Genomic DNA, 17,954 nt, shown 5'->3' with positions numbered 1-17,954 from the left:
CAAACCCAAAGTGTTTAACTTGTGTGATTGAAGACAACTGAGTACAAACGCTGCCACAGACATTACAAGCAATATTTCCACCAGTACAATATAAATAAATAGTTGTGGACATTTTTATTTATTTAGGTTTTAACGCCATGTTTAACACATTGGTGTCATTTAATGGCAGTAATAGGTATTATGTATCTGTCTTCATATTTTGGTCCATATTATATGTTCATTTTTATGGTTGCAAGGTATGTTAAAAGTCTTCTTGTGTTGTCGTGTGTGAGAGTCTCTTTGATGGTTTCTGGCATGTGTGCTTGTTCTCTTTCTTTAGTGTATTTTGGGCATTCTATCAAGATGTGTTTTATTGATATAGGTGTTTTTGTGGACATTTTAAAGCTGTAAATCTTGGCACTTGGAAAAGAACAAATAATTACTTTTTAATTTCATTATTGAGCAAGTCCCACTATATATACGGACTAAGCACAAACATTGGTCTATGGGCTGTATGTTACAGACACAATAACATCACTGGTCCACTTTGCTGCTTCTTTTTACCTCATAAATGAGTTTATTATGGTTGTTTGTTTGTTTTTACAATGTCATGTTGTCACATTTATGATATTTACAGCAGGAATCAGTGTTTATGTTTCATTGGTGTTCTTATACAGTATATATGTTTTATAATATTAAGGAATCTGATGATTATTACTGTATTATCTTGTGTGACTAGTCTTTGTCTTTCACTGTTGTCATAAATGGTTTAAAGAAAGAAATAACACATATTTTGACATTTCTGGCATTATAGCATGACGGTTCTCTTTAAAAAAAAAAGTAGAAATATGATCGGAGCATCAATTTAAAGTTCACTTCTGTTTATGTACGTGATAAAGATCTTATCTAACATCATTTCTCTCCTCATATCTTCCCTCCACTCCAAATTCTGCTTTAGATTCATCAGCTCAACGTCAGATCAGTTCTGGGAATAAAAACGGTCGCTGTAAAGCCATAATCTTCATGTGAAATAAATGGTGGGATGCAAACGTTTGCACTCGACTGTATTTACACACACACACACACACACGTATACATTTGTATACACCAAGTAAGAAAATTATAAATAACAACAGAAATGGTAATAACAGAATAATTATACAATAATAGAAAAATAATAGAATATGTAATAGAAATGTCTAAATCTGTGTCTGTTAAATTCATATTAATTTTTAAAGTAAGAAAATGGATTGTTTCTGTGGTGTGTTTAGAGCGTGACGTGTGTCCAGCGCAGAACACCGAACCAAATCCATCATCCATACAGTCCAAACCCAGAGTACAACCCCAAACCATTTCACTCCAGCCTTCCAAGAACAGGGAACAACGAGCGGTTCGATATGAACCAACCCGCGAGACAGCAAGTAGCGAGGCAGCCATCGGCCGTTTGAGACAGAACCCTCATCAGAGCTTTGAGTTCCACTTTCCTGTGGAATTTGTGCCCATTTTTTTTTTCTTTTCAGGTCAAGTCGACCACGTGCAGACCGTTTCCTTCATTCAGCGGCTCCATTCCAGTCTCGGCTAGGTCCCCGTCACCGAGTCGTCGCTGGCTGCTTGAAGGGTCCGTACGATCAGCTCTAAGAGAAAATATTTCCAGTAGATCTGGTCTCCCAGGGTACGGAGCTGGAGAGCGCATGTAGCCACCACGGACTCTTCTGAAGAGGAAAAAAAAACAAAGGATTAATACGGTTCATCATCAGTAACGTATCAGCGACTATAAACAATCAGTCATGAAAATTTAGTATCTCCAATTACAGTCACTACCGTTCCTGTCATGAATGGAACCAAAGTGTGTAAATAAACAAATAAATGTTCATTGTAGAGCACTGTGCTCTCAGTGTGATCTTTACTAACGTTTTATTCATTTAGCCCACATGACATTTGGTAAAGCTTTTATCCCAGGGGTTCACAAACTTTTACCGCTTTTATTTCAGATGTAGGCCTGTATCTTGTACAGTCTACATTTCTATTTCCTCATTCTCCACTCGTCTGTCTTTCACTTTCATTTGTCCGCATCCACGTGGCAGCAGAACTGTTCCAGGAAGTGGATATGAAAAAACTAATGCTTTACATGTCAGTTAAGTCAACTGGGAATTTTTCCATACAAATATGGTTTAAATACTCCACACACACACACACACACACACACACACACACACACACTTTTTCTATTTCTCTTCACCTTCTCTACTAACGTTTTATTGGCACTTATTGCTAAAACAAGATCAAACTGAACATCAGGACAGAGTGTATTTACATTAAAGCTATTTATTATTATTATTTATTAACACTATTAATACAAACACTGCTACTGTTATTAATATCAACATTACTGCATGTGATTATACTATTATCATTATCATTATCATTAATAGTTCTTCTATTATTACATCTAATAATGTTCCCATCACTACTGCTATTTCTAATAATAATAATAATAATCTTAATAATAGCAATAACAACAATAATAATAGATCTAATACTAATACTATTACTATAAACCCTACAATAATGATGACAATAATAATAATCATAAAATAGATCTCATACTAATATTATTATTAGTAACACAACAATAATAATTAATATTAATAGATCTAATACTACTAACACTACAATAATATTAATAATAATGATATTAATAATAATAATAATGACAATAATAATAATAATAAATCTAATACTGTTAACACTATAATAATATTAATAATTATAATAATAATAGATCTAATACTATTAATAGTTACACTACGATGGTAATAATAATAATAATAATAATAATAATAAATCTAATACTAATACTATTAACACGGCAATAATAATAATAATAATAATTAATACTACTACTAATAATAAATCTAATACTACCACTACCAGTAAAACAATAACAACAATAACATTATTAATAATAAATTATATATTTTTCGACATTAAAACCAGTTTAAAATCGATTATAATCAGAAACTGTGCAGATTTACAAAAACAACGACAGTAATAATAGATCTAACACTAATACTATAACTAGTAACACTGCAATAATAATACTACTACTACTAATAATAATAATAATAACAATAATAATAATAATAAATAATAACGATAATAATAATATAATAAATAATAATAATAATGTATTTTACAACTTTAAAATAGTTTGAAATCGATTATAATCACAGATTACAGATTTATAAAAACATCGACTAATAGATCAAATATAAAACTTGTATATTATAATGAGTGAATTCACCTTTCTTGGCCATGTTGAGGTGTTGAAGATGTTATAAGATAAATAAAGGTAAATAAAGCTGAGCTGAGCTGTAATGATGTGGATCTTGATGTGTATCTTCACTCTCTCTGATGAAGTCTGAGCTGAAGCTCTGTGTGTGTGTGTGTGTGTGTGTGTGTGTGAGCTGGAACTTCTCCCGCACTTCCGCCTGAGCTGGACGGGGCTTTTCTACCTGCTATCTATAGTGTCTGTGAGCAGAGTCTCAAATCACTTCTAATTAACTTCAAAGTGCACTAGAGAGGGCAGGAAGCACAGGGTTAAACACTCTGCGTAGTGCGCATGTGTAGGTTAGTCTAGGCGGTTTGGGATTGGACCGGACTCGAGAGCTCATGTGATTGTGAAGTTCCCCCTTTGCGTCATTAAATCATTCAGTGACGATGATAAACATCTAAACCGGAAATTAGCTTCTGTAATAATCACATTTATTCTGGTTTCATTGCTTTTGAGTCACTTGTTTTTTTAATAAGTTTTAATACGTTGTTTGCTGGTGTTTATTTCCTGTACAGTGAGAGATGTTGCAATGCTGTGGAATAAAGAGTTCAGCCTCCTAAACTCGCCTACATTTCATCTCTCAAACTGCACATTTCAAATAAAGAAATCACTATCAACATCTTGGGGCGATTTAAATCCACCTTCTGCATGCTTTTGGCTGGACGGAGGTGGGTGGAACTGCAGTGCCTGTGCTAAATTCCAAGCAGGCGTGAGAACATGCCAAACTCACCACAGACGGTAACCTTAGGTCCCACAAGACACATGTTAGGGGTAGGGTTGCCAACTTTCAGAACTGGAAATAAGGAACACCCTGGGCTGGCGGGTTGGCGGAAGGCATAGGGTGGGGGGTGGGATGCCAGGTGTTTACCTGAGCGGGAGTGGGGGGGTTGGGGTTGGGGTTGCACCTGTAAACAATATAATGGGTCTTACACCATCATAGGAACATTATCAAAATGTTTAATTTAAGCTGTTTAACATATATTATTTTCATTCTTTATAATAATAAATCAGAACCATATTTTAGGTAAAACAACACGCATAAACAACATCATGTAACATTTTTTCTCAATAGTGAAAACAACATTTTAACATAATCCATCTTAACACCGACATGCAGCCCCGGTTCTGGACTGCGTTGCTTAGGGGGGCAGTAAGAAAACTGGGGAAGGAGTGGGGCAATGCTTGTGTTACTTTAGTTTCGCCCTAAGCCAGATTCGAACCTAGGGCAGAAGAACGTGCGCGATGCGCTCTGCCCACTGCGCTACTCAAACAGCGGCATGTTTATAGTGGTGGTAAATTCGGTTCATTTTATGGACTCTGGTTAATCTGAGTCACTCAGTAATGTGATCCGTTTCACTTGAGTCACTTGAGTCAGCTTTACTGCATTAAAATGCACACTCTAAAAAATGATTCAGCACATTAGTAAATTAAACATAATATAATAAGTCAGTTCAACAAAAAAAAATAAGTTTGTTACATTTGTTCAAATTTTTTGTTCAAATGTTTGAGTTTGGGCAACCTAAAAAGACATTATTTTAGACAAACTTAAAATTGTAAACTTTTTCAACACATTATTTTTGCTTTAGTACAACATCATACCAATTTTGAGTTGAGCCAACTAAAATATCTGAGTTGTCTGAATGAAAGCAAAGTAAAGAAGAGCATCAGAAGCTCTACGTTCTGTGACTGCACATGCAGTCGGACATGTAACGGACGATGACGACGCTGAAGTTTTGGATTTTTCAGCTATTCAACATAATACAAGTTATGTTTAAAACTTAACAAATGCATAAACAATAAACTGACTGAATAACGAGGGGAATAGCATTTTAGTTTCACGTATTTTCTCAACCAAAGATTTCAAATATTGTATGGCAGACGAGTGCGAGATCTTTTCAAATTGTTAATTTATATAAAGGTGTACAAGTGTAATCTATTTGCAAATTTGGGCTTGTCGGTGACAATTTAACCATTTTTGGTACACAGAGAGAGCTGTTAGCTGACATGCTAGCGGGTTATGATGCCCATTGGTTTGAATGGCCTGGGGCTAACTGTGTTAGCTTAATAAGCTAAACTTGTCTGTGGTACAGCACATTACAAAACAGTCTGTTACACTTCATTATGATGCGGTATGATTGTAAGTAAGCGGCTCATTTGATGTGATTTTCACGACTGTGAATTAGGTAGGGCCTTATTCATGGTATTCATAGTTAGCTATAGTTGCAAACTTTTTAACATTAATATGCTTATTGTCAATTTATTGGAATTTTGCTTACATACTTCAACTTTAGCTGATTTACTGTGCTTGTCTTAATTGATCATTAAACGAGAGCTAAATCATCATATTGTTTAAATGTAAATATATTAATTTAAAATTGTTTGTGTTTTTTATTGCAGATTAATATGCAATGCAATCCCAGTCCAGAAGTGCTACTGAAACATTACAGATTGTGTCATTACCAAGGGTGCTCCTGGCCATTGCCGTGTTTGTATCCTGACTCTGCTTACTATACTAGAAAACTACTTTTGTTTATTGATGCTAATTATACTTTTGCTGGCGTGGCACAGGTTTATGGCTTAAAATAAATGTCTGTTGTTAAAGTCAAATAAACATTTAAATAAAATTTTCTTAAATTGTCTTAAATTTCTTTCATAGCTACTTGTTAAGAGCGTAACATATTCATTTACATTTTTGTCATTTTGCAGATGTTTTTACTCAGATAGACTTACAATTGTGGCTGAATACAATACAAGCAATTGACGTTTAAGGGCCTTGCTCAGGGCCCCAACAGTGGCAACTTAGTGGTGGTGGCGCTTGAACCAGCAACTAGACCAGTACCTTAACCACTGAGCTACCAACTGCCAGTTCAGATATGTAAAAAACTTTTGCCTGTAAAAAAACATTTAGTAACTGCTTTTTTTTAGTTAAAAAAAACACAGTTTAATAAACTAAAAGTAAAATGTTTAGTCAACCTTAAAAATCTAAAGGTTAAGCTGACTTGAAAATGTAAGGCAACCGGCTGCCTCACCTTTTTAAGTTTTCTCAACTTCAGCAGGTTGTTAGTTCACTCAAATCACTATTTAAAGTTGGACAAAATTACAATTACTATTTGATTGTACTTCGAAAAAAAAGGTTGATTTAACTTAAAATATTCTTTTAAGTGAACTTACAGGGAAACGAAAGAAAATAAGTACGAATGCCTGAAGTTGAGAAAACTCAGAAAAGTGAGGCAGCTGGTTGCCAAAGCAGATGCTTTAATTTGTTGTTGCATAACAAAACTTTCTTTAACTGAACTGTCATATAATTAATACAAAAGGTTAGATTAATTTAGCCTGATGGTTTTGAAATATATATGGTGGTTGCATATAATAAATATACGTATATATATATATATATATATATATATATATATATATATATATATGCAAGCCCTTTTGCTGCTTGTTAATTGTTTGCACTTTTAATAAATACAGATATTGTATTTGATGTCTGGAAATTGATTTATTTGAGTGTATTTTAAGAAATACAAAAGCAAAAAAATTAAGGCAATAGTTTGCATGGATCTTTCTATGTTGGTAGAACTTTAAAAAAAATGAGCTGGTACAACTTGAATTTGTAGTCCTTCATTTTGACTTTATTTAGTTGTGTTTATTACAAAACCTGAGTAGATTCAACTTAAAAATATTTAAGTTGTCTCAACGTAGTGATTTTAGTTATACTGTGATAATTTATTTAAGTGTATTTTAAGTGGCTTAGATAGGTTCCATTTACTTAATAAAACAGAAAGTTAATTCAACTCAAAAAGATCCATGCAAACTATTGCCTTAAATTTTGTAAGTAATTTCAACACCTCATTTTTTACAGTGCAGCTGCGATGCAAGTGTTTCCCGAAACCGTAGTTCGAACTACTGTTGTAACTACGTTGGTAAGTTGCATAGTTCAAAACATCGTAAGGCGACACAGGTGTTTGTCAAAAGCATAGTACCAACGAACGTTCGTAACTAATGTGGTAAAGTTGTGTAGTTCCAACTACACCTGTAGATGTGTGGTTAGAAGCGTAGTTCCTGGTGACTACGTCATCGCTGACGTAGAACGCCGTTAAAGGGCAGTAGTTTTGGACGGTAATCTTGGTGTACGAACATTTACAATGTAAAATGTTTAATAATGTAGCTCTTAATGGACTTCTTAATGTATTAATGTAAATATAGTTGCATTTGTCGAATAATTATTCACACACACACACACACACACACACATCATCTGTACATAATGGATTCATACAGGAATGAGTGAATGAATATATAATCAAAGCGAACACGTAGGGAACCAACGTGGTTCGAACTACTGTTGTACCAACATGTTACGACAGTTTCGGGAAACAGTCGTAATTCGGATGTTTGTTAGTTTAACGATGCATCGTACTATGGTAGTTCAATGCTAGCCTCCGTGGTTGTTCGGGAAACCCAGAGAGCAGAGATGCGCAGGGATGCACGTCTTTTGTCTATTAAAAATGTTTAAATTTAGCTTCTAGCCTAGGCTAGTTCTACACTGTAACACAAACAAAGTGTTTAGGCTAAATATATTAAATGCGCTAATCTAATAAAATTATGGTAAAAAAAAAAAAAGGAAACAAAAAAAGAATAAAGGCTGAAAGACCTTAAACCTGCGTTATCATGCGCGCTGGAAAAACCAACATGTTCACCTGATGTGGTTTGAGGGAGGATCTGAGTGGGGTAGCGATGTTCCCCGCCGCACTAACAGTCTTTTTGAGTTCTGCCAGCTGCTCATAGAATTACGTTGATCCAACACAATATTTTAAGTTTGATTAATTAGTTTTTCATAATTTAGTAAAAATGATTTTTAAATAACATTAATTTAAATGTTTGTTCACTAGCTCCTAGCATTGCACTAAATCTTTTTTCACCCTGCTCGTGCTTCTTTCTCAGTAATGTCAGTCTTTCTGAATAAAGTGAACAAAGCAAAGACAACATGACATTATTACAAAACACTTACGGGCCTTTGTTTAATTCTGCTGAAGGTAAAACAATTTTTTTTTTTTTTTTTTAAAGGGGACATTATTACCAAAACTGGATAATTTCATCAAAATAATTTAAGATAGATAGATAGATAGATAGATAGATAGATAGATAGCTGGATAGATGGATAGATAGATGGATAGATGGATAGATAGATAGATAGCTGGATAGATAGATAGATAGATAGATAGATAGATAGATAGATAGATAGATAGATAGCTGGATAGATGGATAGATGGATAGATAGATAGATAGCTGGATAGATAGATGGATAGATGGATAGATAGATAGATAGATAGATTAGATAGATAGATAGATAGATAGATAGATAGATAGATAGATAGATAGCTGGATAGATAGATGGATAGATGGATAGATAGATAGATAGATAGATAGATAGATAGATAGATAACCCCCTAAACCTGAATATGGATGCCAAAACACAAAGTTTACTTTGAAGACATCTCTTTTTATTGTATCACTAACAGCGTAAGTTGAAATTTACAAAAAAAAAAACAATACACCACATAACTATAATATTTCAACAAATATTTATGTGTACAAAATGCACATGTCATTCCTGTTAATCTGTGTAAAAAAAAAAAACTATTAAAAAATTAAAATAACAAATTTTAATAAACTATGGTCAATAAACTATATTTTTAAAGAAAAAGAAAAAACCTAATAAAAAAAAAAAAAACGCACACAAACATTTTTTTTTGCTGACATACCTACACATTTTTCCTAACTTACTAAGAAAGACATAAATCAGACTTAATCTGATTCCAAAAATGAAGCCATCATTTCTTTAAGACGGGACGTTTCTGCCTCCATGACGCTGTTTCTCGAAAGTTCTTTGGAATGTCCTTTTTATTTTTTCCATAAGATAGCGCAGAAAAGAGTGTTTTAAACCAGGAGGCTCCCACCCCTCTGGTCAAAGCTTCCATGCAATGCCTTTTTCTAGAACGAGGTGCTCGGTTGTGGGGTCGACGCTGATGGCCGCTGGCTGACGTCATCGTCGTGGTCTGCTGAAGGACCGGTCAGTGCGCTTCCTTGTGCAGCACTCAAACGCTCCTCTAACTCTTGAATTTGAGCGCTTAACCTTTGTTCTATTTCTTGCTGTTGAAGAATTTGTTGGGTTTTCATATTGTCCTTAAAGGCGTCGAATTCTTGACGCAGGACACCAAAATCTCTTCTCAGTTGAGTCAATTCCTGGACAACAAAACTTTCCAGGGCTGAAAACTTTGCGTTCACAACTTCTTCCGCAGACAAGGAGCAAACACTGTCGGAATCGGAGTCACACATTTTCTCTGTAAAAAGAGATTTGATAACATCAGTAAAGTCACAATTATTTGTCTATATAAAAAAGAATCTGTATTTCTTACTTATGGAATACACGTAAACTTTTTACTCACCATGTAACACGTTGTTCACAGGATAAACGAAACAAGCAGAATTACAAGCTATTACATACAGCACTGTGCGCTTCTAAAAGCCTCCAGTCTCGGACTAACACTAAGCCCCTCTTTTATTAGCAATATTACTGGCTTCTGGCTTGTGTTACACCGAATTTGAGCCAATGGGATAACAGAATACATTTACCATAATAGCAGCGTGCAAACCATCACTCCGCCCCAAAAGGGAACGCGCATCCACCCCCCCCCCCCCCCCCACACACACACACACAGACTCAGCGAATTACAATTATCTATACAAAATATCCTTAAATAAAAGTAAAATCACTTATAAAGTAACAGTACACACTCTAAAAAAATTAAACATTAGATCAACAAAAAAATGAAGGCAACGTTTTGTGAATTGTCCAAAGTCAAGAAGATTTGTGCCTTGAGAACTTAGACAATGCATATGTACACTGTAAGCCCGGTTCAATCTACTTAGAAAATCTGAGGAAACCGGTTGCCTTAAAAAAGTCTGATGGTGCTCGGTGTCGGTTGTCGCGCCACTATTAACCACACTGTAAAAAAAAAAAAAAGCGTAAAAAAACGGTATTTTTCAGAGAATGTCTGTAAAAAAACAGGAAAAAACTGTAAAATTTAAAACAGATATAAACTGTAAAAAAACGGTAATTATATTTACCATAATTAACATCTATCACTGTAATTTTACAGGAAATTGTCCTATAAGTTCATGAAATCTTCTACTTTCAACATATATTAATTGTTAGAACAGTGTCATACACCTCTAAAAAAAACCCAGAATATTTATCTTTATAAATGATAAAGAAAAGTTTAAGTACAGATAATTACTACTGTTATCACAAAATATTTGCATATAAAACAAAAAAAACATGTAATTTTACTTAGCAAAAGCCCAATTTTAAATTAACTGTCAGAGGTATTGCAAAAAATATCTGTTAAATTGTCTTTTTTTATTATCTAAATACATTAATAAACTGTCAAAATAAAAGCATTTTCTTTCTCTAAAACATAAGTTAACTGTATTTTTAAATTGTTATTCTTCATTTAAAAAAAATATACAAAATACAAAAATTTTAAGTTAGTTAAGATTTGTCTGCATAATACTTACTGTGATATTTTGCAGCTGTTACATGTTATATAGAACTTTATAAATGCAGTATATAAATAGCTTTTGTTAATTTCAGCTTCAAAATGGATCAAAATCCACCACAGTTCAGCTATTTTTGACCCAAATAATTTTCACACAAATGAACAGTAAGTGTAGAAACAAGGAGGTTTTAATGTTATGGCTGATCAGTGTAAGAATCAGATGTCTAACACAATACAGCATACAATAAGTGCAATCAAAATTCATTTCAATGGAAAATGTTTAACAAAGCAGCACACAGTTAAGTGAAATGTCTGCAAAACATGAGCATGAAACACTTCTGAACAAATCTGAATTATGTACAAGTCAGTGCCAACATTGAAGTTTTCAGAAAGTGCAACCACAGTGGGATTCGATAAACATTACGTCACAAGTGTAATACTCAGTATGGACTACATCTCACTGAACAGCTTTATATTTAGTAATTGAGCTTTATGAGACAGTTTGTTAGCATCTAGTTCCAGAAACAGGTTTTGGAGAACATCAAAAGTGTATCTGAATGTAGGAGGGTAACTCAAGTTCTAAATCATAAGGTTATAAATATATAAGGCATAAATCAGCCCGAACTGCAAAGGCAAGGAACACACTGCCCAGGTCTTCTAGAACCACACCACCTAATACCACTTCAGTATTGGCAGGGGGGTCCATGGCTTCAGCTCCCTCAACTCTAGTCACATAGATCCCAAGAACAGTCTCCTCAATCACCCGTTCAGTTGCAGCCATATCACCATCCTACAATGGAACAGAGGGGGAAAATCACTTTCTTAAACTTAACAGTACACAAATTTCCATTTAGGACTTAACATATCTGACATCTCACTTCAACCTTTATTTTAACTCAGACGTACATTGGCCCGAAAAGATGGGGTGGTTGCTGTAACGACTCAGAGGAAACTCGTGCTTACCTTCACCCTCCTAGCGCTGATGGTATTGCGTGATTGGAGGAATCCTAAACTGTAGATGAAATTGGATACTATTAAAATGATATATAAATAAAAAATTACTAAAGAAAACTAAAGGAAATCAAAATCAGCAAGACAATTATTTATAAAGAAATTACCAGCTTAAATAAGAAAATAGACATAAAATACATAAAACTAAAAAGTAAGTAAAAGAACCAAACAGAATAAATAATAAGAATTTCCACATTTTTTCTTCTTCACTTAATCTAAACTTAACTCAGTGTTCAGTCAAAAGTAGCTCAATATTCTTCAATTTAGCATCAAATGTAGGAAAAAAAGTTACCAGTAAAAGGTCAGTCCAACTGCAAATACACATTTCCAACCATCTGTAAACAGAAGATACAAAACATCAGTTATTTTGTTGTAAATAACTAAAATATTATTTCTATAGTAAAGACTTTAACATTACAAATTAACTGATTATCCAATACTGTTCACATGTGTGTGCTTTCCAGGATAACAGTCACAAAACTCAGGTTTGTAATGATACTAACGTTACAGAATCACTTTGTTTTTAAGTTTGTGCAGAACGTGAGCGCCAAACATAAAGCATGAAGTTCCCCTCAGGCTCGAGCTGCCTGCTCACAGCTTAGCTAGCTAGCTTATGTGCTCATGTTTTTTAATGCACTGGCACCGCAAATATTACACATCTTTTTATTTTCTACCTTCTTCTAATATATTTCTGCATGAAGTAATTTAAGCCATTTTTACCTTTCGGGAAAGAATCTTACTGCCACAAGTTGAGAATACTGGCTGTTGAACTTGACTAGCTTAGCACTAGCTTAGCACCACGGCAATGCAACGTTATCACACACAGCGCAGCCGGACTTAATATACAGTCAGCCAACAACAATCTATTAAAATCTGCCTCAAGACTTTAATATGATTCACAGAAACTCTGAAAAGATGTTAATAAATAAATCACTATAAGCAGGTCCGCCGTTAGCGTTAGCATTTTTAAACAAATAAAGCATGCACAGCAATAAAACTTGAATATTATTCAACTAAAGAGCTATATTAAACAATATAATAAGATAAACATCATGATTAGCATGCAATTATACATATGGAAAAAGATTTTGTAAAACTTCACATTATCTGAGACGCCATTGAAACACAATGTGCCTTCACGATGTATTGCGTAATCCCCGGTGCGTCATATCCGGTTTCACCTGATAAACTCATTGCATTAAGTAGTTCCAGGGAAATAAAGCAACTAAGTTAAGTTAACTAATAAACACAATGCAGTCATGTTTCAATCTAAAATGTAATTGATTTGTGTCACACCAGCATATATTCTTTATGCAAAACCAACAGGCACTCAAAAGTGTGTAACTGGTAAATTAGAGCATCATTTTATATCTGTGGTGCTCTGTTGGAATGTGAACCCAACATGTTGCACAGATGGACTGTAATAAATTTTTCTGTGAATTGGGGAATGTGGGGATGGGTAAATTATGCTTGATTTAAATATTATAAATGAGAGAATAAATCACAGTTAATAACATTTTAAATTTGACTATAGTTTTACACAGTTTGTATAAATGCACTTATTTAACAATTCAATCTTTAAATTAATACAAATGCATAAATAAAGTAAAAGTTAAAATCTGTTTAAATTGTATTGTTGCCTGACTAATAAGGTAGGCAATACCTTTGTTTTTCCAGTTTATGTATATAAAGTAGTGGTTAAGAAATGCAAAATTACTAAATATTTCTTTCTTTGCTCACATATTTTTTTTGCAATTGTACTTTTTTAAATGCATTATTAACAGTATTTTTATTTATTTGACAGTGATATATCGGTATAACAAAAGTTTTTTTTTTGAAAATTACATAAGATTCTGCTATTTTTGTCAATGAAGATAACTTTATTTTTACAGTTAGTTTTGTTAAAAGTGTCATTAAAAACTGTTAAAAAACAGATTTTTTATGTATTTCATTTATACAGATTTTTTATGGTAAATCACATGACACTTTTCAATATACAGTTTATTCTTGTAATTTAACAAAAAAATTCTGTCTTTTATAAATACAGGGAAAACCTGTAAAAAAATGTTTATTTTTTACAGTGCATCTATTAAATAGGTATAATTAACATAACTACTACATTTTAAGTTATTATTCGTTTCAATACATTTTTATTCAACGAAAAAATGCTTTTCCCAATAATTCTACTTAATATCTTGAGCTCAATGGAAAAAAACTATTGATTTTTTCTTAGTTTTCATGTTAATTACATTTCAAATATGAATTACAAATGTTTATAGAGAAACAGACACAATTATACAATTACTTTTTCTTTATTTCACTTCAGACGTATTTAAATACAACATGTCAAGAAAACATCTTTAAAACTGTACAAACTGTGTATAAAGTTCTGATGAAACGCAAACAGCTCTTCACAGTAACCATGAACCTGTAAAACAAAACAAAGAAACAAGAAACAGAAGTATTAAAATTAATTAAACCAGATTAATGCATTAATAGCATTAATTTAAGGATTAAAATAAAGCAAGCCAGCACACTCTTTGCTTCGTATGAAGGCTAGCATGCTAACATGAATGTTGATTATTTATTTAGTGTCAACATTAAGATCATTTATTTTAAACAAAATTGTTAAGTACAACACTTACCAACATTAGACTGAAGTTCGGTTAATGGAAGATAAAAAAGCCCCATCAGACTGGTGTACATGCTACTCAAAAATAGCATCATGAGAAAGAAAATGATTGTCCACTTACTATAGTGTGTTGAAACAAAACTTATAATGTGTGCGTTATCAGAACTTATATATTAAATATATTTAAAAATCATTTAACGATTTCCCTCTGGAAAACACGGCCCTTAACCCTCAATTGCTCGTTGTGTTCAGCTCATTCTGTAAGTCGCTTTGGATAAAAGTATCTGCTAAATGCCGAAGATTTTAATGTAAATGTTATAGGTCAGCCCCATCTGTTCTATTCTTTGTCTTGACACCTTCATGGTGTCATTAACTCTCAAAAATGTCCAATACACAGCACCATCACCATACAGATGAGAAAGTCCGAAGACAGACAGTTTAACACCACACAACGACGACGGGGTCGTTAACGCAAATCAACGACGCAGACATTCTTTTGTATTGCCATTTAACACATTACATTCTTGATCTAATGCCTGTCTCTTTGTATATCTGTTATAATTGTATAATTTTATCTACAGACATTGCTGCTATTATTATCATCTGTATCTAATAAAAATAAAAAAAACCTACAAGAAAAGCAAAAAAATTATTTTTTTTTACAATGATTAAGAGGAGCATGGAGATACGTTTCAGTACGTGTCTCTAAAACCTCCATGTACATCATAGCTTTTTTTAAATCGTGCATAACTGATAATAAACATAATTTGTTGTAAAATGTTGTAAAGTACAAACAGCACAGTATTTTAAAGCTAAAGTTTAATATGCAACATTTGTTTAAAATTCGCAATTCTGATCTATAAAAATGGTTGAACTAACACAAAATTTATTTATAATTCCTTACACAGATAAAAAATAGGCAACATACTACAACAAATATCACGTCTTCAATGCACTCATCTTTAGTAAATACATTTTTCTTGGCACCTCACACGTCTCTTGTCAGTGACAAGGGGGGGGGGGGGGGGGGGGGGGGGTTGTTGGACTCACCTACCACTCAGATATGGGTCAAGGGTTTAAAATTACCATGGGGGCTGTGATACTCCTTAAGTGGTACAGTACTAAAGTAGCCTGTCAGCATTTGCATTTTAATAATAATAATATAACTATATTTTGTTCTTGTGCTCACAAGAACATATGCTGCATTACTAATCTATACCACTAATAATAATAATAATAATAATAATAATAATAATAGCATGTGCATAAAATCAGCCACATAACGAACACCAGTGTGTTTAACCGCTTGTTTATTGGAATATTTAACTTATTACTTAGATTCACAGACTGGAGTGAAGTCGGTTCAGCCGAATCATCTGAGTCAGAGTCAGAGGTGTTTCCAGTGAGTCGGCTCACTCGCCTTGTATACTGAGCAGCAGCCAGTCAGAGGACTCGTAGGATCCGGGTTCATTTAGATTTCGGACTCGTGATTCCTGATTCAGTACAAAGATTCGAATCATATATGTCTTCTATAGAACCATGTTCTGCCTGCAGGGGAATTGAACCCAGGCCCTTCTTGCTGTGAATTGGCAGAAGTGGCCACATGAAATCCACTATCTAATGAATGTAAATTGCTTTAAAAAGTCATTAATTATAAAATAATGTGATCTATAATGCTTTTACAAGTAAAATTGTATTTATTATGATTATTAATTCCATTTAAGTACAGAGCTGGTTTGCATAGTTATGAAAAATAATTATTAGAATAATGAAAAATAGTCTTTATTATTACCGAATTTCTCATTTGATGTGGTGGGTGTTTTAATTGTATTAAATGATGATTTATTTCAGCTGCTCCGATTAGGCGTCGCCACAGCAGATCCGGGCACAGGTCCGGCATTGAGAGTGCACTGATAGTGCACCATGCACCTTGTGTGTTTGTGAACCCGGTCCAGGATTCGAACCCCAGAGCTCCATCACCGTTACCAGCAGTGTGGCATCTTAACATAATCTTAACATCTTAACATAATGCCAAGGGTCCTAATGTAGCCATGTGTGTATACTTGTATGCACATGCATGTGCAAACGTATATATATATATATGTGTGTGTATGTATTTGCATATGTGTACATGAGTATATATGTGTATGTATTTGCATGTGTGTATATGTATGTATATGGGTTATATGTGTATGTATGTACAGTATATGGCTATATTGGCCTCATTGTGCAATATTGTCATGTCACTTTACTATTTAATAATGTAATTACTATTCAATCTTTACACTAAAACTATACCTCTATATGCATCATTCATCCATCCATCCATCCATCCATCCATCCATCTATCCATCTACCCGCTCACTCTAACTGTTATTAAATTAAGATTTATTTTCAGTTTGTGATCATAATAGACAGTTACCAGTGGGTGTAACATAGAGTGACCTTACTTTGGTTTTTAAAAAAAGAGGACACTTGGGGCAGGACGGCAGCATGAGGCAGACGGACACCGGTACTGGGTGGAAGGTTGGGTTCGAAGGTGGGGGGTGGATTGGCAAAGTAATTTAAAGTAATTGGTGGCACAGTGGCAATGTGTATGGGGTAAGCGTTTAAATATATAAGAAATATGCATCAATGCATAACCATGCAACTATGTTCTTAAACTATAATACATAAACAGTTAATCATGTTGGGGAAAACGAGGATGTATGGTCACCCTATGTAATCTGAAGACCACTGTCATTCTGGATGCCGTGAACATGGGGGGGTAATTAAATAGCCGCCCAGCTTGTAACACTGTCAAAACAGCTCACATACCAACACACCTGAAGGTGCTCTGTGGTATCTGGTACCAGAACATTACTAGCAGGTCCTCCAACTTTGGTACATCATGAAGCCAAGATCTCCAAGAAAACAGGGTTCGACAGACCAGCCAACCTTCTTCTGCCTGTATGTCCACTGTAGGAGATGCATGGGCACTCTGACTGGTACAGAAGGGTTTGATGCTCTGTGTGCTGTGATGCATTCATCTCATCACCAGGATTAAAATCATCTGCAGTTTGATCCACAGTGGATCTTCTCTTGGTCAGGACCAGACGCCACAGCCTTCATGTTGCATCAAAGAGTTTTTGCTGCCCAGTAACCTGTCGGCGGTTGGTGTCTCGTCTCCTCAACGTGTGAACTATGAGGAACCTACAACATTTATTAGCTCCCACACCCTCACATGTACCAGTAGGGCTACTAAATAAGCACTGGCTAATCAGTGGTCTGTACTGTATATTAACTACTGTTGTGGTGTGTTATGGTTGATATTATTTAATGCTCTGGCGCCATCTGGTGGATAGAAGAAGTGCAACATCGATCTCAGATCTGAGAGTTTAATCAGACAGGAGACTTTTAATATAACCGAAGACAAAATAAAGGAAAATTAAGA

General features: G+C 34.1%; 1 protein-coding gene and 1 long non-coding RNA gene across 2 annotated transcripts; both read right to left on the bottom strand.

The window, feature by feature from the left end:
• Nucleotides 1-525: 525 nt before the first annotated feature.
• On the bottom strand, nucleotides 526-3,422 carry pmaip1 (phorbol-12-myristate-13-acetate-induced protein 1). The gene is made up of 2 exons (XM_063014312.1): nucleotides 3,284-3,422; nucleotides 526-1,691 (listed from the first exon to the last, which is right to left on the bottom strand). The coding sequence occupies exons 1-2, from the start codon at nucleotides 3,294-3,296 to the stop codon at nucleotides 1,558-1,560; spliced, it is 147 nt and encodes a 48-aa protein (XP_062870382.1). The 5' UTR covers nucleotides 3,297-3,422; the 3' UTR covers nucleotides 526-1,557.
• A 7,709-nt stretch (nucleotides 3,423-11,131) lies between these two features.
• Nucleotides 11,132-12,756, bottom strand: LOC134332809 (uncharacterized). Its single transcript, XR_010015315.1, has 4 exons — nucleotides 12,610-12,756; nucleotides 12,182-12,224; nucleotides 11,842-11,890; nucleotides 11,132-11,668 (listed from the first exon to the last, which is right to left on the bottom strand). It is a non-coding gene; the product is annotated as an uncharacterized LOC134332809 (long non-coding RNA).
• Between the last annotated feature and the right edge of the window lie 5,198 nt (nucleotides 12,757-17,954).

This window comes from Trichomycterus rosablanca, chromosome 18 (assembly GCF_030014385.1).
Source record: "Trichomycterus rosablanca isolate fTriRos1 chromosome 18, fTriRos1.hap1, whole genome shotgun sequence".
Lineage (NCBI taxonomy): Eukaryota > Metazoa > Chordata > Actinopteri > Siluriformes > Trichomycteridae > Trichomycterus > Trichomycterus rosablanca.
The sequence above is the reverse complement of the archived record's forward strand: the minus strand, read 5'-3'. Positions and strand labels throughout refer to the sequence as shown.